Source organism: Coregonus lavaretus (genome assembly GCF_964263955.1).
Source record: "Coregonus lavaretus genome assembly, chromosome: 2".
Taxonomy (NCBI): Eukaryota; Metazoa; Chordata; class Actinopteri; order Salmoniformes; family Salmonidae; genus Coregonus; species Coregonus lavaretus.
Window position 1 is genome coordinate 41,538,845 of NC_139989.1, and position 22,982 is coordinate 41,561,826.

The 22,982-nt window shown below is 39.4% G+C and overlaps 1 protein-coding gene across 1 annotated transcript in view; it reads right to left on the bottom strand.

The window, feature by feature from the left end:
• Nucleotides 1–10,921: 10,921 nt before the first annotated feature.
• LOC311143694 (heparan sulfate glucosamine 3-O-sulfotransferase 4-like) overlaps nucleotides 10,922–22,982 on the bottom strand; it is a gene marked incomplete at its 3' end in the record, with an annotated part of 94,760 nt that continues 82,699 nt past the window's right edge. Inside the window, exon 2 of the mRNA XM_084179566.1 lies at nucleotides 10,922–11,576. Coding sequence (XP_084035692.1) covers nucleotides 10,922–11,576 — 655 coding nt within the window. The remainder of the gene's footprint in view (nucleotides 11,577–22,982) is intronic.

Here is a 22,982-nt window from a genome sequence, read left to right on the forward strand (position 1 = left end):
ATATGCATACCTGATAAATGGAAATGTTCCAACCTTTGTCAAACATTAATTCCTCAGACGTTTTTGTGAATGGTGTTTGGCTGATTACATCTAAATGAAACTGTTGGGAGATTAGACAAACCTAATGAAAGCTGATTTTTACATGTGACTTGAAGGAGGCTGGTACTGTATGGTTACCTCCAAGGGAGACAGGTTGACTTAGCCTAGTGGGAACAGATAGGACTAATTCATTACCTACTTAGGGTTTATTGTTCATGCAAAATTACTGTACCTCACAGAATATGAAGATTTTGTAGACAATTCTCCAGAGATTTATTTTATTTTCATTGCATGCAAGAGGAACATTGAGAGGAAATTACAAGGCTTCTGATAGTAATCATAATGCAAATGTATGCATCATAGATTGGTGAAAAAATACATTAGAATCAGAGGTCTATAGTCAAAAAACATATACAAATAACATTTGATCTTTCATAAAAAATCGATGATTCAAGAAACAACGTGAAGTAGGTCTCTCATTAGCGACATTCCCCATGACACAAATGGATCATAAACTCATTGAAATAATGCTGTTGGAATAGTGAATCCGTTTTAGGTCATTCATTGAAAAAGAAGAGGAGAGCCGCACACTCTAGGAGCTCAGATGCAATAATGAAGTCATTCATATAACACATCTGATAAAAGATTAACAACCTTGTACAACTCACCCACATGTGTCCTTCCATGTCGTTGCAATGAAGTCGGAGTGAGTATCTTGTAGCTAGCAAGATGTCTTTCTTTAAAAATCAACAAGCATTGATAATTGGTACCCTCAATACCCTCATGAAAAACATACCTTCTAATTAGGCTGAGAATATTTTACTTGGTTGACAAATGAGAGTGGAGACCAAACCCTCATAGGAGAATAGGAGTTATTGATGGATGGACACTAAGCCTAATTAAGAAAATAAATAAGTGCTGCATCGTATGTGATATCTATTGAGTGCATAATTGGTGAAAAGTTATTTTGAGAACATAAGTGGTTTATATTCCAGTTGCAGACTTTTAACATCCCAGGCGTCCTCAACCCCTTTCATTGACCAATCGCTAGTATGCCTAAACCTAACCTTACCCTATCCCCTTACATGAAGCAGTTATCAGATGCATCAGGCCAGGCATTTAGATCACACACCATGAGTTTTAGATTTTTCAGAGCATAATAATTGCCCCCGAAGGCATGCATCACTGAACAAAGCAACATGAGGGACCACTGTTGCCACTTTCAGGGCAAACCTACATGATTGTGTACAAAGGAAAACAGAATATGAAAAGGGAGAGAGTAGCGAGTATATAGGTATGGCAATTGTAATCAACAGACAGTAAATGCAGTGAACTGTAATATTTCCATTTGATGATATTTATGTAGAGGCCGTTACATGAGACGTTTTTTAAAGCGCAACTGAAGCGCAATTTATTTGATAGAAAACGGCCTATGTGGCATCGATATTAGTCAGAAACATTTATTGGCTACAAAGTGTAGATAGGATAATATTTGTCATAAAGTCAGTCTCGTCCAAAACAGAGTTTTGTAAGTAAGTTCTTCATGACTTACTTGAGGGTTGGGTTTTGATTCAGACAATGCTCACTTGCCCATTAAAGGCACCCGCACACTAGATTTGGGTTTGCTCCCAGCAGAACTCGGCTAGGGCGAAGCGAACGTCTGTGCCTCGCATACTCCTTTAAAAGACCTTCACTTGAAAAACGAGAAAAAAGGAGCAATATTGCTGCTGAGATGCCATATCAACAACATAGCCAAACAACTTCCTCAAAATAGTCCGAATTGATCTAAGATAAATCAAGATATCTGTAATAAATGTGGACTTTTTTGCCGAGGTCTTAGTCGCGCAATTTTACATTTAACTAAAAAGTTTGGTGCAATATTTCTCAGGGTTTTTTTTTTTTCATGAAAACTAGTCATCTCTCATTGAATGACAACAAACACTTCATTGAATAATCCCATTCATAGCTACCACTCCTACTAAGAGTAGTACTGTTGACCAATCATCAACGAAGGGGCGTAGACTTCGGCTACCGAAGTGTACTCGAACAGACGAAAAAAATTCTGCCAAACACCAAAACGAACAAAAAACGTCACAAAATGTTGTCATAATATATGTGTGAACTGTTTTGACTGGGAAGCATGCGACAGGCTTAACACGATACACAGCTGAAATTATTGAGCTCTCTCCATTCCTACCGCAGAACACACAGACAGTGAGACAGACCTGCCCATCAGGACATCTGATCTGACTTTGTTTGCATAAAACAATTAATTGCACATTATTTTCAATGACAAATACTGCAATAAACACCTTAACTAGATGTAAAATTCCATGACCAAAACCTCCTCTGCAAAAAATGTCAACATTCATTACAGATTTCTTGAGTTATAATAGATTCATTCTGGCTATTTTGAGGAAGTAATACTGTCTTTGTTCCTATGGTGTCTCATGGGGGACAAACATCAGTAACAGCCACATCAAACCACACCCCCAAGACTGAAATACCTTTTTTCTTAATGAGCAACCTCTTTAAGAGGTTTGTTTATTTGGCCTCCAAGAATCTAATTCACAATACATACTGACCACACCTCTGACAAACATAATTAATGATTGCTGGCAAAAGGTTAATATCCACTTGGCAGAAAATGAATCAACAGTGTATTAATGAGCCCATTACCAACAATGATGGATCAAGAAATTAGTCTCCTTTAGGAGGAGGAGCATCTCGGATGCAGAGAGATATTGATTGGAAAAATAATGCTTCTTATATAGACAACACTTTGTCCTGGTGGCAACAGAAGGGTGATCCCAGACAATACAGGCCTTCATGCACTGTAAATAGTGTTGTAATTGATACTCAGATGGGGATGAAAAACAAGTTTACCCCTCCCCCTCCTCTACAACAACAGTTGATTTATTTAGGTCCCCCCTCTCCTACAGTGATAGCTAGATCATAAACGTTTCATGACTCTAGACAAGATGAGTTAAGGTCATGTAAATGATATGCTGGATCCTGTTGAGATGCATTCTATTGTACTTTACAGTAATTGTTTGTTTCAATTTGAGATTACATTTTGCTTTTAGCCAGTCAGAGTAAGATTGGACTGCAATGTAGCTAACTAGAATGATTCTTTCTAGACATGGTAAACTACTCTCCTGTGTTAAAAAGGACCCCTTCTCCTAACATATTTTATGACAAATGAATGTTTTTAAAAGGCCCAATCTTGAATGACAAAACAAAATGATGTAACAATTTCACTAGAGAGAGAAAGTAAGGGATGGATTCAAACCGGAGTGCGAAAGATCCGCACTATAGCACGATTGAAATTGAAAGCCAATGTTCCCGCATTTGCAGAGGGTGTTTCTCAATATGCATACTACCGCGCTCCACACTCTCATGCGCCGAGTGCATTCTCCGATGACGTTCTCTGGAGAACGTTCTTGTGAGGACGAGAGTGTGGAGAATGTATAAAACATTACATTTGAGAAGCACTCACACTCCCCCTACTGTATTACCTCACGCTTCACCTCCCCATTCACTGAACCTTCTTCCAGCCAGGACAATGGCAACAATAGACGAAAACAAGATTTACACAAAGCAAAAGTTTTACTTCATAATTATCAGCTAGATATGTGATTCGTAATAATCTAGCTAGCTAGCTAGTTAAACAGGCAAAAATGACCTAAAACGAAATGTTATGCAAGGTAGATGTACATTTTTCGTGGCTAGCTAGCTAACCAGTTAGCCCTATTGACCTTTGGACTTACCCATTCACTGAACCATCTTCCAGCCAGGACAATGGCAATAAAGATTGAACAAGATATACACAAAGCAACCGATTTATTTCATAACTATCAGCTAGCTATATGTGAATTGTAATTATGCAGCTAACCAGATAGTTTAACAGGCAAAAATACCTCAAACTAATATTATGCAAGATAGATGTCAATTCTTTGTGGGTAGCAAGCTAACAATTCTTCGTGGCTAGCTAACATTAGTTATTATAGTTAGCCAGTTAGCTCTTTTGACTTATTATGGGCTTGAGATCTATGGTACGTAGGCAGGTAAAATATTGTAGTCAGGCAACAAATGAAATGTGACTAGGAAACATTTCATTCCGAAGTCAGAGTGTATTTTCTCTCACTTCAGCTCAAATAATGGCCGCCATTGATTTCAATACATTTTGCGTAGTTTTTTACGTGGTTGCGTCATATTTCTTTGCATACTTTCTGTTAAAGCTTGCATCGAATCATGCTTCAAAGTTTGTTCAAACGGAGTACGCATTCGAGAAGTGCCCTCCATGCTCCGTTTCGCATACTTGGATTTGGACTCATACTCCGACCCTCCCGTGCTCCAATTTGCGTGCTCGGAGCACAGTAGTATGCATTTTGAGAAACACCCAGAGACTGCATTTACGGTAGAAGCTGCATACAGTATGTCGGCTATATCAGAAATTACCTTTACATTTCAATTGCACTATATCTTGGATCTTCCCCGCTCCAGATTGTATCCAGCCCTTAGTTTATAGTTTTTCCAAGGGTAGATTTGCATACATTGTTGTTTATGTTCATGCCTTAATGTTCTTCTCTGTCATTCTATGAGCTAGGCTATGTGTATAAATAACTTTTTGTATTGGACAGTAGGCTACTGCGAAGTACTGTGGATGCCACCTGCGAGGAATTATACAGTGGGGAGAACAAGTATTTGATACACTGCCAATTTTGCAGGTTTTCCTACTTACAAAACATGTAGAGGTATGTAATTTTTATCATAGGTACACTTCAACTGTGATAGATGGAATCTAAAACAAAAATCCAGAAAATCACATTGTATGATTTTTAAGTAATTCATTTGCATTTTATTGCATGACATAAGTATTAGATACATCAGAAAAGCAGAACTTAATATTTGGTACAGAAACCTTTGTTTGCAATTACAGAGATCAAACGTTTCCTGTAGGTCTTGACCAGGTTTGCAGTCGTCCTGTCCCCTTTGCAGAAAAGCACCCCCAAAGAATGATTTTTCCACCTCCATGCTTCATGGTTGGGATGGTGTTCTTGGGGTTGTACTCATCCTTCTTCTTCCTCCAAACACGGCGAGTGGAGTTTAGACCAAAAGGCTCTATTTTTGTCTCATCAGACCACATGACCTTCTCCCATTCCTCCTCTGGATCATCCAGATGGTCATTGGCAAACTTCAGACGGGCCTGGACATGTGCTGGCTTGAGCAGGGGGACCTTGCGTGCGCTGCAGGATTTTAATCCATGACGGCGCAGTGTGTTACTAATGGTTTTCTTTGAGACTGTGGTCCCAGCTCTCTTCAGGTCATTGACCAGGTCCTGCCGTGTAGTTCTGGGCTGATCCCTCACCTTCCTCATGATCATTGATGCCCCATGAGGTGAGATCTTGCATGGAGCCCAAGACCGAGGGTGATTGACCGTCATCTTGAACTTCTCACCAAGCTGCTTGCCTATTGTCCTGTAGCCCATCCCAGCCTTGTGTAGGTCTACAACTTTATCCCTTTATTCCTTACACAGCTCTCTGGTCTTGGCCATTGTGGAGAGGTTGGAGTCTGTTTATTGAGTGTGTGGACAGGTGTCTTTTATACAGGTAACGAGTTCAAACAGGTGCAGGTAATGAGTGGAGAACAGGAGGGCTTCTTAAAGAAAAACTAACAGGTCTGTGAGAGCCGGAATTCTTACTGGTGGGTGGGTGATCAAATACTTATGTCATGCAATAAAATGCAAATTAATTACTTAAAAATCATACAATGTGATTTTCTGGATTTTTGTTTTAGATTTAGTCTCTCAAAGTTGAAGTGTACCTATGATAAAAATTACAGACCTCTACATGCTTTGTAAGTAGGAAAACCTGCAAAATCGGCAGTGTATCAAATACTTGTTCTCCCCACTGCACATGGACTCTTTTATCTCCTTACAGGTATTGAGTGACAGACATTCATTTGTACATTAATGGAGCATGATGACAGCGAAACAATAGTGGTTGTGATGAGTGGGCGAGGCTCCTCCCGTCGTCTAAGTAGAGCTCCTCTCTCCTCTGTCTCCTCACACCACCACCGTGCCGAACCACACACACCATATGACCCCCATAGGGAGAAACATGTGGAGGACAGCTTTGCATGCCTTTCATGCAATGGAACTCTCGCAGGGTGTATCAAAGCACTAGACTACTCCACCGACTGTGGACTGTGATTTGGTGCACAAAGAGAAGATACTTACATGCTTTGTATACATTTTTATCTGTTTTCATGACACGCTAGGTATCTTTATTCTTCCCTGTGGCATCTCTGAACAAATTTGAAGGAAATTAGTTTTTTCGTAGTAAAACAACTATGAATTTGAAAAATTCAGGGCATACAGATGTTGGATCTTACTTTGATCACCCTGTTGCATGAGAACATTCCTGCAAAGCAGGACATTTAAAACTTGTAGTGTGCATCTGAAGTTTGTAATTTCCACTTTGAAATTTCAGACTTAATTTTCCCTTTACGAAAAATGTATCAACCCCGACAAAAAAGTCACCGTTGCTGCAGGATTATTTTCCTGCTGTAGACAATTTATTAAGATCCTACATATGTATGTACTTCCACATAGGCCCTGTGTAGCTCAGTTGGTAGAGCATGGCGCTTGCAACGCCAGGGTTGTGGGTTCGATTCCCATGGGGGGCCAGTATGAAGAAAAAATGTATGCACTCACTAACTGTAAGTCGGTCTGGATAAGAGCGTCTGCTAAATGACTACAATGTAAATATACCAAAGTTGTTGTTGCCACTTTGTCAAATCCAGTGGTAGACATTTTAAATCAATTTTGTTTTACTGAATGAGAAACCAAGGAGGTGTTTCCCAAAAGTATGATTGATATTACAGTACCAGTCAAAAGGTTGTACACACCTACTCATTCTAGGGTTTTTCTTTATTTTAAAAATGTTCTACATTGTAGAATAATAGTTAAGACATCAAAAGTATGAAATAACACATATGGAATCATGTAGTAACCAAAAAAGTGTTAAACAAATCAAAATATATTTGAGATTTGAGATTCTTCAAAGTAGCCACCCTTTGCCTTGATGACAGCTATTCAATCTCTTGGCATTCTCTCAACCAGCTTAATGAGGTAGTCACCTGGAATGCATTTCAATTAACAGGTTTGCCTTGTTTAAAGTTAATTTGTGGAATTTCTTTCCTTCTTAATGCGTTTGAGCCAATCAGTTGTGTTGTGACAAGGTAGGGGTGGTATACAGAAGATAGCCCTATTTGGTAAAAGACCAAGTCCATATTATTGCAAGAACAGCTCAAATAAGCAAAGAGAAACGACAGTCCATCATTACTTTAAGACATGAAGGTCAGTCAATACGGAACATTTCAAGAACTTTTAAAGTTTCTTCAAGTGCAGTCGCAAAAACCATCAAGCGCTATGATGAACCTGGCTCTCATGAGGACCGCCACAGGAAAGGAAGACCCAGAGTTACTTCTGCTGCAGAGGATAAATTCGTTAGAGTTAACTGCACCTCAGATTGCAGTCCAAATAAATGCTTCACAGAGTTCAAGTAACAGACACATCTCAACATCAACTGTTCAGAGGAGACTGCGTGAATCTGGCCTTTATGGTCAAGTTGCTGCAAAGAAACCACTACTAAAGGACACCAATAAGAAGAAGAGACTTGCTTGGGCCAAGAAACACGAGCAATGGACATTAGACCGGTGGAAATCTGTCCTTTGGTCTGATGAGTCCTAATTTGAGATTTTTGGTTCCAACCACCGTGTCTTTGTGAGACGCAGAGTAGGTGAACGGAAGATCTCTGCATATGTGGTTCCCACCGTGAAGCATGGAGGAGGAGGTGTGATGGTGTGGGGGTGCTTTGCTGGTGACATTGTCAGTAATTTATTTAGAATTCAAGGCACACTTAACCAGCATGGCTACCACAGCATTCTGCAGCGATACGCCATCCCATCTGGTTTGCGCATTTGTTTTTCAACAGGACAATGACCCAAAACACACCTCCAGGCTGTGTAAGGCTATTTGACCAAGAAGGAGAGTGATGTAGTGCTGCATCAGATGATCTGGCCTCCACAATCACCTGACCTCAACCCAATTGAGATGGTTTGGGATGAGTTGGACCACAGAGTGAAGGAAAAGCAGCCAACAAGTGCTCAGCATATGTGGGAACTCCTTCAAGACTGTTGGAAAAGCATTCCTCATGAAGCTGGTTGAGAGAATGCCAAGAGTGTACAAAGCTGTCATCAAGGCAAAGGGTGGCTACTTTAAAGAATCTGAAATACCAAACATATTTTGATTTGTTTAACACTTTTTTGGTTACTACATTATTCCATATGTGTTATTTCATAGTTTTCATGTCTTCACTATTATTATACAATGTAGAAAATAGTAAAAATAAAAATAAATCCTTGAATGAGTAGGTGTGTCCAAAGTTTTGATTGGTACTGTACGTGTTTATAATGTCACCGTCTTCTGTCCCCGTTTTTTCCTCTCAACCCTCTTGTTTTATCTCTTAGTTGTGCAGCCCTAGTTTCTCAAGCACACTGACTCAGCAGAAAAAAATTGCCTTAATAGCATGGACCCTAATTATAAGGGAGAAATAACTTCTCCAAGCAATATCTAAAAGTTTGTTACATATTTAGAATGTAAAATGTTTAAATGAGTTGCCAGAAAAAGCATTGCTTTTGTGTGCAATATAGTGATTAGCTAGCTAGAATATTTTGTTTGTGTTTAATTGGCAAATGGAAAGTATTATTTTTGCAAGAAATCCCATTTCTCCATCTCTCAGCATATGCATTCAATGCAGTTTCTTCATCAGAATAAAACAAACACATTATTAAAACAGGCAGCAGAATCCCATTCTGATTTGATTATTTGATGCAACCTACCATTTTCCCCAAAGTAGTCAAACTATAAACAATCTTATTTATGACCCCACATCTCTGTTCTAAACTGAACAGAGAGAGTAGTGCTAGACAGAAAGAATCATGTGAGGAATGGGGGAGTGTGCTCCGGGACGGAGAGAGAGAAAGAGGTTCAGAGGAAGACACCAGGGGATATCTGCACAGAGAAGCCTCAGTGGAAAGTGTGACTGGGAAACTGAGGCTCTGAGGTAAGTGTTTAGGCTCAGTGCTAGAAAGGGTAGTATAGTTCTTACCTTGATTGAATCAATTGCTCTGTGTAACTAGCTGCTGCACCCAGCCTCCCCTGGGTGACAGGGAGGCCGGCAGAGAGTGAACCTATCCAGCCTGTCATGGCCGCCAGAAAACAGGGAAGATTAACAGTAATGCATCATAGCTGTGGGCGACCATTGATGTGTAGAAGACTGTATTTATTGACTCAATGACTGTATTGATTGTCTCAATTGATAAAAAGTCCAGAGACAGTAGTAAGACAGCAGACAGAAGCACAGCAAGCTATGCAAAAAGGATGACGGTTCTTATTTCATGGAGTGAAACATAAAGTAACATTTATAGAAAAGCAGAAAAGCACTGTAAAACTCTGTTATTATAATCCGTGCCATGTATACAAACCTGGATGAGGATCAGCACAAGTGGGTTACGATGCGATGATGTGCATAATGTTTCCTCAACAGACAGATTCCAGTCAGATACATGATGCTGTCATAACAATATGGGAGATTTACTGGGTAAACCTGTGCATAATAGCATTTTGTCTGAAGCAAATCATCACTTTGACATTGACAATGCTGTTCCAAGTTTACTTAATTAATCCATTAATCTCTTAATGACAGAAGACTGCGTGGCACCAGATGTTTGTTAACACCCTTCTGTTGGGTCCTCCTCTGTTGTTCTTCACCTCATCGACTTAACCATAACAACAGGAGAACCCTATTGGCTCGCAAATCTCACTGCAAATTCTGTCACATTTATCATATAATAGCTCTATATAAAATAGTTTTTAGAATAGTTTTCCTCCATTTATAATATACTTTGTGTACACCTCAAAATATTGTTACTTCAGATTAGTGGGCATACTTTGAATGGGTGTGACATTTACAGTTATCCATTGATGTTTGTAAGAAATGCATTCTAGTTGATACAGTATACTGTATGCCAATTCCAGCTTCACAAATGATGATATACAAAACAATTTGAAATATATGTACTGTACATTTGCTTAAAACATGTTACTTACGAGTGCAGGTCAACAAAAATATGGATTCTGAGGAAATTAAAGCTATGCTTTGGTAAACTTGGATTGACAAAAAAGGGATTGTCTCTATTTATAATACATACACGGACAACCTCAAATACGACATGAGTGTCATGTCAAGGGATTATTGTACTGTAAGACTCATTTATTTTCTCTACAGCAGAGTGTTGAAATAAATCATCCAGTATACTTCATGGCCTCAGTCATCTGAGTAGTATGACTGTTTTGTAATGTACGCTGGTGGGTGTGGGTGAGAGGGCAACAAACTGCATGAAAACTAAAGGGAGAAGAAGCAGGCAGAATACACCCTTAGGGCTCAGGAGGTAAGGACACTTAACTTATCGCATGCATGTATTGTCATACTCGACATGATTCATATATCAGCTCTATGTTTTTAAAACAAAAGGAATAAAATAATCTCCTCTTCACAAATATAAATATTATGTTATGTATACTATGTACAATAATGTTTTGCCACCATCAACAACATTAGTATTGAGGGAGAGAATAGAAGCATGTCAGTAAACTATTTTTTTCTATGGATATAGACACTTTTGCAAAGACAGCCATGATTGATTGACGTACTCAAGCACTCTCTCAGAGGATGAAGTGGTAGGGACAGACAGTAGTTGTGTTATTGAGAAGGCTGGTGGTGTAGCTGTGGCTGTGCCATGGGGCAGCAGTCTGTTAGTTCTGAGAGCTCCGAGAGTCACTGCCCCCCTCCAACTCCCACTCAAAGTTCTGGCCAGTCATTTGGTAGAACATCATGTTAAAGGGTTTGAAGAACTTGTGCAGTCGGCTGATAACATCTGGGTCAATTTTAGGGTGAGTTCTCCCCTTAGATTTGCCGAGACATCTTGGGGTGCTGCTGTCCTCTGGCTTCTTGAGACAAGGAAATCCCTTAGTTTTGTTGAAGTAAAAGTGTTTATCCGTGACGATCCGCTTGAGTCCCAGAAAGTCCTGTACCTTGCCCATCTCGCCAGCGGGATCAACGATAAGCCTCTCTCCACTGACAAAGTGCATCTGGGCGAGAGGGAAGTACTGCATCCACGTCTCCAAGTGGAGTGCGTAGATCCCTATACGTAGAGCACTCCACGACGCATCTATTAGGCCAAGCGTCCGGTTCTTAAAGGCCAAAACTTCAAAGGTTGGGATCTCAGGTTTTTTGGACAGAGTCTGAGTGTAGTCTGAAATGGCCCTGGTGACTGGGTTGCGGACCACGATGATTAACTTGATGTCCCTGGCCATCGTGTGGATGCGCTTGGGGGCGTGGCTAGTCACAAAGTAGCTGGGTGTCTTCTCCATGGTGATCTGTCCCTCCAACGTCGAAGGCATCAGGTCTCTGTGAACACAAAGCAGCAGTTAGCTCAGCTCAGTTAATACTGAACTCTATACACCTACTGCAACACAAATTAGGTACTCAAGGACAGGGTACAAGCAAATTTGGTATTTATGGAGCAATAAATAATTTGAAATTACAAGTGAAATAACTGTTATTATCACTGGACATTATGTAGCCAGGAGAAAAATACAGCTTATTTAATCCGTGGAGTAATATGTGCAAGATAAAAGAAACAGAAGATGTAACGGCAAGTGAGCAAGTATGCTCATTGCCTAATTGGCTCCATCTGTGTTACTCCAGGAGCTGTTTTGGGACTTTAATAATGAGTTCACTGCATATCATTAATACTGCTGGTGCCTGGGGTATTGTTTTGTCATACATTTATTCTGTGTGCCTGCCTTGAGTTTCATTCCTTAGCATTCACTTCCACTTCTGCATTGTGTGTAAGACACATTCCTTTTCTTTCCCTCTATCCCATGTTTAAGGTTAGAGGCTGTTCATTGAAGGGAATAGTGATTCATTATGAGATTCTTTGTGATCATTTGTAGTAGAACAGAAATGCCCCTGTCTTGAGAGATTTATCTCAGGGATAACGGGAAACCATTTGCCAGTGCCGCAAATATTATGTTCAACTTTGTCTCTGGGACTAAGTTGGGGGATAAATCAACGTGGAAGCAAATGTAATTCATACATACAAAATAGAGATTAGTACCTACAGTTTCTCTTTTTTCTCTATGGATAATAAAGCATTATGTTTGCCTCAAGCAAATCGATATTAAATGTTTACATTGTCTTTCATTGCAATCCTTGTTCTATTTGTTTAGACATGATTATGCTCTAAATTGGCCACATTAAAACCTGTGAATTGTATAGCCTTTATATACTTACACCAAATAGAAATATGAAATACAATACAAGTTTATGAACACCGTAATAAATGCTATTGATTTGATCATGTTTTACAATTTCATTGCTGTATAAAAGTAATTATAACCTTAGTCATGCTATATTTTCTTTGAATTTGTGAAAACTAAAGCTCATAATTGTTCCATTCCTTCAAAAGAAATGATTCCACTTTCACAGATACAGAGTGTACGGTGTTCTCCATAAATCTCAGATAAAACAATTGTTTTCTCAATTTAGATTGTCATCAGCATAGACTTAAGATGGTACAATATAGCCACATCAATCATTTGCATCCTGGACACATTCTAAATGAACTGTTCTCTTTGCAAATAATCAAATTTACTGGGAGAAACACATCAAGTGTTATGTACATACATATCGACCCCCCTCACACCACATGGACACTGGCCCTCAAGTCTGGCTTGGTAATGTCATTTCTGTAACAGTATTGCACTCCTGATTGGTAATTTCCTCCTGGATTCTGTTTGGCTCAAGATACTATAGAGGCTGTGGCTATTTCTTAGGCTGTAATGGGATTTAAAACATACCTACAGATTGCATAGTGACTGGAAGGAGTATTAGTTTTCATTATATTCCATCAATGTTCCACACTTCCTCAGTGGGGTGGGTAATGAATGGCTAAAGATTATTTTCTCCCTTCAAGGTCTTCAGCTGATGGCTATCTAAAGTCTAAAGCATGTTAGATGGTAGTGAGGGTGTGCCATCACTGTGTATGAGAACTAAAACACAGAGAGAGGAAACTCAATAAAACACACCACAATGAATCACCTTGAAACAACCTATGTACTGCACATCCTATATAGAAACATAAGGACAAGCTAACATGTCTCAACGGTAATGTGTCATGCCTCTTTGACACAAACATCCCATTGACAGGACAGATAAATTATGCTCAAGGTAACCTCTTCTATATAAGTCAGCCACATAACAAGCTATTGTCCTCATCAGGCTTAATTTAAAAAATATGGAGATTGCACAAGCGCGCGATACCTTCATCTCTGATTGAGGTCGAACTCATTTTGATTGAGAATGAATCAGTCATGGATCGTGTACATCGAAAATGTCAGTGGAACAGAGAGGCGGAACAGAAATCACAATGCTGATAAACAAGCTAATTTTCCTGCATGCGCCAGGCAGATGACTCCTCTGGCCTTGCACTCTAGCGGAACTGAAGTAAACAACAGCAAAGAGTTAACTCTCATTTCTCTACGCATCAGCTGTTGAGCTCAACGTGGGTCATTCAGGTGGGTAAGTAAATTAAACACGGAATGCTAAAGAGGCCCGGCGAACCATCTGCTGTTTACTCAGTCAGACCACATAACACATCTCTTAACATTTACCTCTTGTACCATAACGGCAGACCATCTAATTTATACACTAAGGGCTGGATTTAATCCCTATCGCTGAACTTCAGCGATATAGCGCGCTTGAAATGTAAATGTAATTTCCGATTGAGCCAACATATGCAGCGTTTACCGTGAATGCAGTCTCCACTAACGTGGGAACATTGCCTTTAAATGACAATAGGGCTACAACGCGGAACTTTAGCGATACGGATTGAATCCAGTCCTATCTAACATAAGTGTAAGAACTTCATGTTTCCTGAAAGACAGTGAGTCACTCACTTCCTTCTCCTGAAGAATATGGGGATGCAGTGGTTATATGACAGAGTAGACACAGTCATTTCAATAAGTAGTTTGAAAACATGCTGTTCTGAAGTAGTACATTGTAAACAGGAAAAACAGATTTTTAAATGCATTTCCTTCGCTGCCTTGAAGTTAAAAGCAATTGAATTGCTTCTCTTAATGATTTCTAATATACAGAGGAAAAAAGAGGACGACAGCACTGATCATTACTGCCAGGTGTTTCAAACTCATGCAAATGGAATGTCCTTTGAATCCTCCGACCAATAGATGGCTACAGATGTTGGGCCAGACTCAGACAAACACCTATTGTAATATAGTTGCTTCGCCAAGTTGGGTGCCACTATTAGTGTACTGTGAACTGGGTATAGGTTCACTCCACCAACCATCACAACTTTAAACCATTTCACATAGAGACAAAATTAATGCTAAATTCACATGTCTGGAGCAGTTACAAAAGATTCAGGAAATACATCTCTTCTTTCAATACGCAGACTACCAACAGTGCCATTTCATGACCATTTCTTAAACGCCTACTGAGGAAGTATTCTGCTACGCTATGAGTGGGCTATGGAATATGCCCATGCATTTTCCTCAATGAATATGTTTCATTACGCCCTGTCAGATCCGTAAAAGAAAAACATTTTGAGGCATGACGAGTTGGAGGATCATATTCATTTGCATCCTAGATACTAATAAGGCCAAGCTGTTTCTTGGAGCATAGAAAGCATTGCTGCTGAGAGGAGGCTTGGTCATTTTTAATAAACCACCAGCACAGTAATAAAAGCTGCTCCAAATCTCTCATTTGGCTTCATCGTGGCACTGGTACTGAATCTAACTCCACAAAGCCATGTCATGCCAATTGCATTTGTACAATCCCTGAGCAGTCCACACACAGTGGGTACTATCCAGGGAGACAACAACATTCCTTTTTTTCTCGTAAGGTATACTGTAAATTGATTTATTCTTTCTTTGTTAGTGGATGAAGGCTTTATTTTGAGAAGAAAAGCGGGGGCATGGTGCAAAACACTTGTAGCAGCTGTTTTCTGGCATACTTCCATCTCCCAGCTTTAGGAATTTTACTTGGTACGTGTAATGAGCACAACATTGGCGTACAATTTGCTAGTGAGAAAAGAGGGAGAGGTGAGTTTAATTAAAACATAACACAGCCTCCCGCTGTAAATAAGCCTATTATACTGCAGAAGAACTGTATGCTTCAATGAAACAGTTAAGGAGAGAATTGACAGCTGGTCCTGATCAAAACCTTTTCCCGCTCTCTTCTTGAGATCCCCTGAAGACCATTCCACTTCCAACAGTGGTGGGGCCTGGCACTTTCTCTACCCACAACAGCAGACTGCTGCGCTGAGATCTGAAGCAATGTTCACATGCCCTTTGGACATAGAACATCATGAAAAAAAACAAAGGCGAGGAAAAAAAACTTTATGGATCCTTGGAATATCATAATAAACTGCATGATTAGGCCATTATTATTATACATTGGCCAGTAAATTAGCCTATTTTTCACAAGATTAAAGCCAGAGGAGGAGAATAGGAGCAATCGCATTTCAAGGATTCAAAAGATATTATCGGCAGCTTTCAAGTTCATTTTCTGTGTCACTCTTTTAAGTTCAGTGGCTTAGATCAAAACCAAAACCGTACTCTGCAGATCCATCCCTAAGCAAATATTATTTGCAAACATTACTGTTTTTCTCAGCACTCAGATATACAGGTGTACAATACTAGGAACCTAACACTCATTTGAATATGTATGTTGTTACTTCTAAATGTTCCTCGCTTTGTGTCTGTTTATGTGCATTTGGATGAGCTGATGAGAGTGCTTCAGGCTACACACATACAATTTGCTCACAATAGCCCTCTATATTATATGATTGGTGTTGCAATTACAACAACAAGCAGATGTGATGGCCTGTATTCTGCTTCAGAGCACCACAGTGAATAGACAAGTACAAATTATCAGTCTCCCTCGTTGTCTCTCAATGTAATTTATTTACCTTACCCAAACAAAGTCAAGAATTTATTGGAATAAAACAAAGCCCAAACAGTAATTGCTGGTCACACCTGAGCATGTCAGAAACAAGTAAAATGTACATCCAGGACATTTTTGCAGATCTGGTTCAGTTAAGCAGAACCAATTAACAATATGACAGATTGAACTTGATATATTTCCTATCCTGCATGGGAAAAACAGCTCATCCTGCCACTAAGGAGATTTGGCTGCAGTTGACCATGGATGGATAAAACTCAACACATCTCTCTCATACTAAGGCCTCTGCATGAGTGACAAGAGTGAAGGACATCTATTAGTGCGTGGATAAGCACGTGGGCATAAAATATATAAAACCACTTCACATCAGAGAAAGCCCCATATGGCTCACACCACCCTCCGAACGAAGTTACATAAAACCATCCATGGATAACACTCAATATGGGTTACCCATACTGTAAAGTGCACACTGTTATTTTGCTATACATGTTTCGCTACAGGAAGTATTAAGTTGAATTCTTGATCATGGAATCATGGAATCAAAAAAGCAAAGTCTGAATGTTGATTATTAATTCAAATGGCTTTAGATTCTGAATTTGAGTCATTTAGCAGACGCTCTTATCCAGAGCGACTTACAGTTAGTGCATGCATCCTAAGATATTGCAGCTAGGTGGGATAACCACATATCTCAGTCATAGTAATAAGTACATTTTTCCTCAATAAAGTATCCATCAGCAAAGTCAGTTCTAGTAGGAAAAGGTGTGAGTGTTAGTTCACGAAAAGCAAAGACTGAATGTCTTTTAGATTGTAGAACATAGCAATAGCTTGTTCGATTCTCTCAGCTTATGCCAAACCCATGATATCCCCCACTACTCCATGGAAACTGCTTAACTTCAACAAGTGGAGTCCTGATATTGGCTTGAGTCAGCAATCCTAGCCAGAACTCTATTTGTCCACAGCACTGCTTTGTCCAAACAAGGATTTGGAGCTGGTCAAGACTCAACTCACACTCTATGACTGTCAATTTGTTGGTGTAATATGACCGATGTGATATAGCCTCTCGCCCACAAACTTAATATCAAACACTTGTTTGCTGTTCATAGTGTATGGATTTAATAAAAAAGAATGCTGATGATATCCCTGAGAGCATCTGCTCCAAGTTGCAGATAATTCTATAGTTATGATACGTTTTGGAATTGTCATCATCATCCTTAATCATCAGCCTTAATCATCTGCCTTAATCATCAGCCTTAATCATCAGCCTTAATCATCGGCCTCCAATTTACTGTACTGTTTTTCTTCCTTCCTTTTCTATTGTGTTGTAGTGGGTGTTGATAAGTCCTTACAATATAGAGGTTGCATTGCTTTGAATGTAAACCCACCAATGAATCCCCATTCAATTTATTTCTGACTTGTCAATTGTTCCCCCAGTCTTCAAATGAGCTCATGATTCAATGTACTTTCTTCATCTGTGAGAAAAGGACTGGCCTGCAGGAACCTTCAAACATTTACCGTGTTGCTCAGGCATTATTTAGTCGTTTAACGTATGAAATCAGGACACATCGAGTTAGAGAAGCTACTGTAGATCATTCATGATCAATTTCATTGGGGGTCAGAATTTCACATAATTTTTGTCAGTTTAACCTGGTTTACCCCTAATCTGACTCAAATTGTACAATCACACTCCAATCATGATATTGAACCTCCAGTTGGCCTCTAGTCTCTTTTTGTTGTTGATTAATTAATTACCCCCAGGATATGGAGTCATTCATGGAATCATGCACATGGGATGATTCACAATATTCTTCGATTTTTGGTTTCTGGGTGAGATCACACAGAGGTTAGTAGATACGCAAAGATGCCTGTGCAAAGAATGTGGAGATAATTCACTCACCTATTAATCTTCTCCATTAAACCAGCATGATCAGTTCAATAGAGCTCCGAATGACACTTTAAATATTTAAAGCTATATTGAGAATTAAGTCACAACTGTCTCTATACTCTATTATAATATGTCATAAAAAATGTATAAACCTCTAAGTTTTGTATACATTATTTCTAAGTGTGTGTAGGCTATAAACTTCCCTTCAAAATCTTGAGCTCTTTTCTGAAACTATTTATAAAGTTACTCAGCAAAGGGCTGCCAGCAAGCCTTTAAACATACAGTAGTAGCTGGTCACTTAGAATGAAAGCTATTTGCTGCAATCTGAAGATGACAGTATCTGTCCACATTCATTACGGTATCGGAATACTATTTCAGAATCCTATGCCACTCACAGAAGCTCTTCATATGCTGGAGGCTCCTCAAAAATATATGTTTGACTAAATTAAATATATGAATGGAAGGTATTTGTTTCCTAAGCAGTCCTGAGAAGAAGAGAGGTGAACCTTGGTCAGAAGATAATGAGTTTTTATAATGCATTTCTGTTGCAGTGGGAAGGAAGACCATTCCTGTCAAAACATGTCAGCACTGTTCAGTAGCTAAATCGCAATGTCTGCTCTTTACCTGCCCACCTATTTAAGTAGATTTTTCCTATATTATTTGTATAATTCGCGGCTTAGTTTCCCTGTCACAAAAAGAGCACACCAGGCCTGGGTTTAAGGGAAAAAGCAACATGATTACACCATGGTGTTTATTCCGGAACATCTGGCCACAAGGAAATAGGCTGCTAAGAATGTTATAATCATGTACAGAAGGCCTAAGCCGCTCCATTAAGGACTAGGCTGACCTATCAGTGGAACCTTTGCTAATCCAAATTGTGCTTTAGCTGGCACAGATTGCTCAATTCAACCAGTGAGCTGAAAATACTCTGAAATGGGGGACCTGGATTGTGAACGGCTATAGCCATTTATGCAAATATTTATCCTTTCGATTATCTCAGTACACAAAGGCCAGTCTTTTTTCTTTTGATATACAAATGTTCATTTGATGGCATATACAGTCAGTTCCAGAATGATTGGCACTATTGATAAAGATGAGCAAAAAGACTGTATATAAATAATACAAATACTGAGCTATATTGTATGCTACAATTTTTTGAAAATTGTATTATTTTATACTAATACAATACAATTCCTATATTCCTATATTTTAATTATTAATTTCTTAACTAACTTATCAACATGCTTTTTGAAAGATAGCTTTTCGTCAATCCAGATTCCCATATATTTACAGTATATGCGGGGACACGATCAATGAGGGCACCATACAAAATGATTTGGAAAACAAGTATAAAGTTGTTGAAATGAAAACAAAGATTCACTAGAAGTTGACAGAACTTCCATCGAGCCAACTAGAGGCTGGGAGAAGGGCAGGCAGTCTATTGGCTAACCAGGGTAAATTAAACCGCCATTTCTTTCAAATTAAAAGCCTGCCGAGATCAAATGCTGAGTCCGTTTTTCTAGCGTTGGCACAGGCCTGATTTCTCATCATAACAAGATCTGAAAGTTCTATAGAGAACCAAGGAGACAAAAACTGCGAGGAAAAAAAGTATTACTTGTTAAAGAAAATGTATTTCTCTGAACTGTATTAGTATACAATAATATTATTTTATTTTATACAATATAGCTCAGTATTTGTATTATTTATTTTATACAGTTTTTATTGCTCATCTTTATCAAGGGTGCCAATAATTCTGGACCTGACTGTATCTATGGACTTTAGCATGCTATCATTTCGACATTTCATAGTTCTTCCATAGCTGTGTACAGTTACATCACACACAGATGTACTGAGTGACAGACCTTTCACAGGCACAATAGTAGAGTAAGTGAAGCAGAGGAAATGCATGGTTATGTAAGAACGACAACTATGTTTACTTACATCTGGTTAGTGCAGGGATTGTTTTTCCTGGTAATGTCTGACAAAATGGTTTGAAATGGGTTTGAGATTATTCAATATGTATGGGCAGATGTGTTGTTGTACTGAGTTCTGGCCTGTCTTCAGGGAATAGTCTTATTACCATTACTCTATGTGGGTTGGTGTATGCAAGCCTGGCTCTTTATGGATGGGTTGATGCAGTGTTCAGTTTGAGTACATTTGAGTGAACATGCCACTGGCTTTTCTGTTGATATTTTACATTTTAGTCATTTAGCAGACGCTCTTATCCAGAGCGACTTACAGGAGCAATTAGCGTTAAGTGCCTTGCTCAAGGGCACAGACAGATTTTTCACCTAGTCGGCTTGGGATTAGAACCGGCGACCTTTCGGTTACTGGCACAACGCTCTTAACCACTAAGCTACCTGCCGCCCCATATTTAATTGCAATCTGATCTCACAAAAACACCAGAGAACAACTTCATCTCAAAAGATTGCTTCTATAGGAATCCCCATAGAGATTCCACACCTGCACAAGGCAGGAGATGTGGATCAGAAACAGGGCACACTAAGGGAGGGAACGTTGTTCCACAACATAAGGGCAAGAGGGTTAACAACACTGACAAAATAAACAACTCAAGATAAAAAAAATGCTATGGCCAGACCACTCGATTTAATGTCTCTCTCTATGCTGGACAGGGTTCACGTAATACTAAAAGTGTTTTTTTCAGTCTAGGTTCTATTTTCATGTACAGTGCCTAGTGAAGGTCTACACACCCATTGCAGTCTTCGCATTTTGACATCATGTTATGGGTATGCTTGTCACCGGCAGAGACTGGGGAGTTTATCCGGATCAAAATGAATATAAAAGGAGCAAAGCCTAGGTAAAAAGTGAGAGGAAAATCCGCACCAGCCTTCTGAAAACCTTACCCTGGGATAGAGTTTTATTTTTCAGCGGGACAACTACACACATTTTAATGCCAAAGACACACCAGAATGGCTTTCCAAGAGGTGTTGAGTGTTCCTGAGTGGTCTAGTCTGAGTCCTGATTTAAATTTGCTTGAAAATCAGAGACAAGGTTTGAATATTGCTGTCCATCAATGACTCCCAACAGAATTTACTGAGCTTGAGCAATTTTGACAAAAACAATGGATATATGTTGCAGTAAGAGCTGTGCAAAGTTGGTAGAATCTTATTCAAAATTATTCACAGCTTTAATGGCTTCCAAAGGTGCTTCTACCAAGTAATTATAGTGCATTCGGAAAGTATTCAGACCGCTTTTTCCACATTTTGTTACGTTACAGCCTTATTCTAAAATTGATTAAATTAATGTTTTTCCTCATCAATCTACACAAAATACCCCATAATGACAAAGAAAAAACAGGAAAGAAATTAATGTTTTAATGTGGTCCTCTGTAGCTCAGCTGGTAGAGCATGGCGCTTGTAACACCAAGGTAGTGGGTTCGATCCCCGGGACCACCCATACACAAAAAAAAAAAATGTATGCACGCATGACTGTAAGTCGCTTTGGATAAAAGCATCTGTTAAATGGCATATTATTATTATTATTATAGAAATGTTAGCAGATTAGCAAAAAAATACTGAAATACCTTATTTACATAAGTATTCAGACCCTTTGCTATAAGACTTGAAATGTAGCAAAGGTGCATCCTGTTTCCATTGATCCTCCTTGAAATGTTTCTACAACTTTATTGGAGTCCATCTGTCATAAATTCAATTGATTGGACATGATTTGGAAAGGCACACACCTGTCTATATAAGGTCCCACAGTTGACATTGATTGTCAGAGCAAAAACCAAGCCATAAGGTCGAAGGAATTGTCTGCAGAGCTCCGAGACAGGATTGTGTCAAGGCACAGATCTGGGGAAGGGTACCAAAAACATTCTGCAGCATTGAAGGTCCCCAAGAACACAGTGGCCTCCATCATTCTTAAATGGAAGAAGTTTGGAACCACCAAGACTCTTCCTAGAGCTGGCCGCCCGGCCAAACTGAGCAATCGGGGGAGAAGGGCCTTGGTCAGGGAGGTGACCAAGAACCCAATGGTCACTCTGACAGAGCTCCAGAGTTCCTCTGTGGAGATGGGAGAACCTTCCAGAAGGACAACCATCTCTGCAGCACTCCACCAATCAGTCATTTATGGTAGAGTGGCCAGACAGAAGCCACTCCTCAGTAAAAGGCACATGACAACCTGCTTGGAGTTTGCCAAAAGGCACCTAAAGGACTCTCAGACCATAAGAAAAAAGATTATCTGGTCTGATGAAACCAAGATTGAACTCTTTGGCCTGAATGCCAAGCGTCACGTCTGGAGGAAACCTGGCACCATACCTACAGGGATGTGAAGACATACACAATCAAGACATCTTCATTTTCTTTTTAAATCACAATTTTCACTTTGGAAATGTGTAGTAGGTTGTGTAGATTTGTATGAAAACCCACAATTTAATCCCTTTTTAGATTAAATTTTAAGGCAGTAAAATGTGAAGACTCTACAAGGGGTGTGTAGACACACTAGGCACTGTATATTTTATGATGCTCAGGATCAAAACCTAGCATCTGCAATCCAATTGAACTGTGCTCAAGTACGGCACTTGCAACCATGTTATAAAGAGAATCTTAGACAATATTCCACATTGGTAGAGTAGAATGCTGTAGCAGAGCACTCAGTACAGATTGTTGTTGAAGTTCACCATTATATCTCCCCAACAGAATGCTGAGCCAACTCAATATAAAGTCATTCCTTATCTTTGGGAAAAGGGACAGAGAACATGTCAGATGTGAAATGGCCATCCCAAGTCATTGAGCAGACTCAGACACAGTTTCCAATGCTAAAGATGGGTGGAGATAGGTTTGTTATCCTGGAATGGATCTCAGTGCATCCCTCCGAGGCCGGCTTTGGGCCAATAAGCAGCACTTCCAATAAACCACTGTACACATCCTTAATCTCTCCAGCAGAGGTAGTCTGACACTGTGGGTGAATCTGCCATAAACACACAT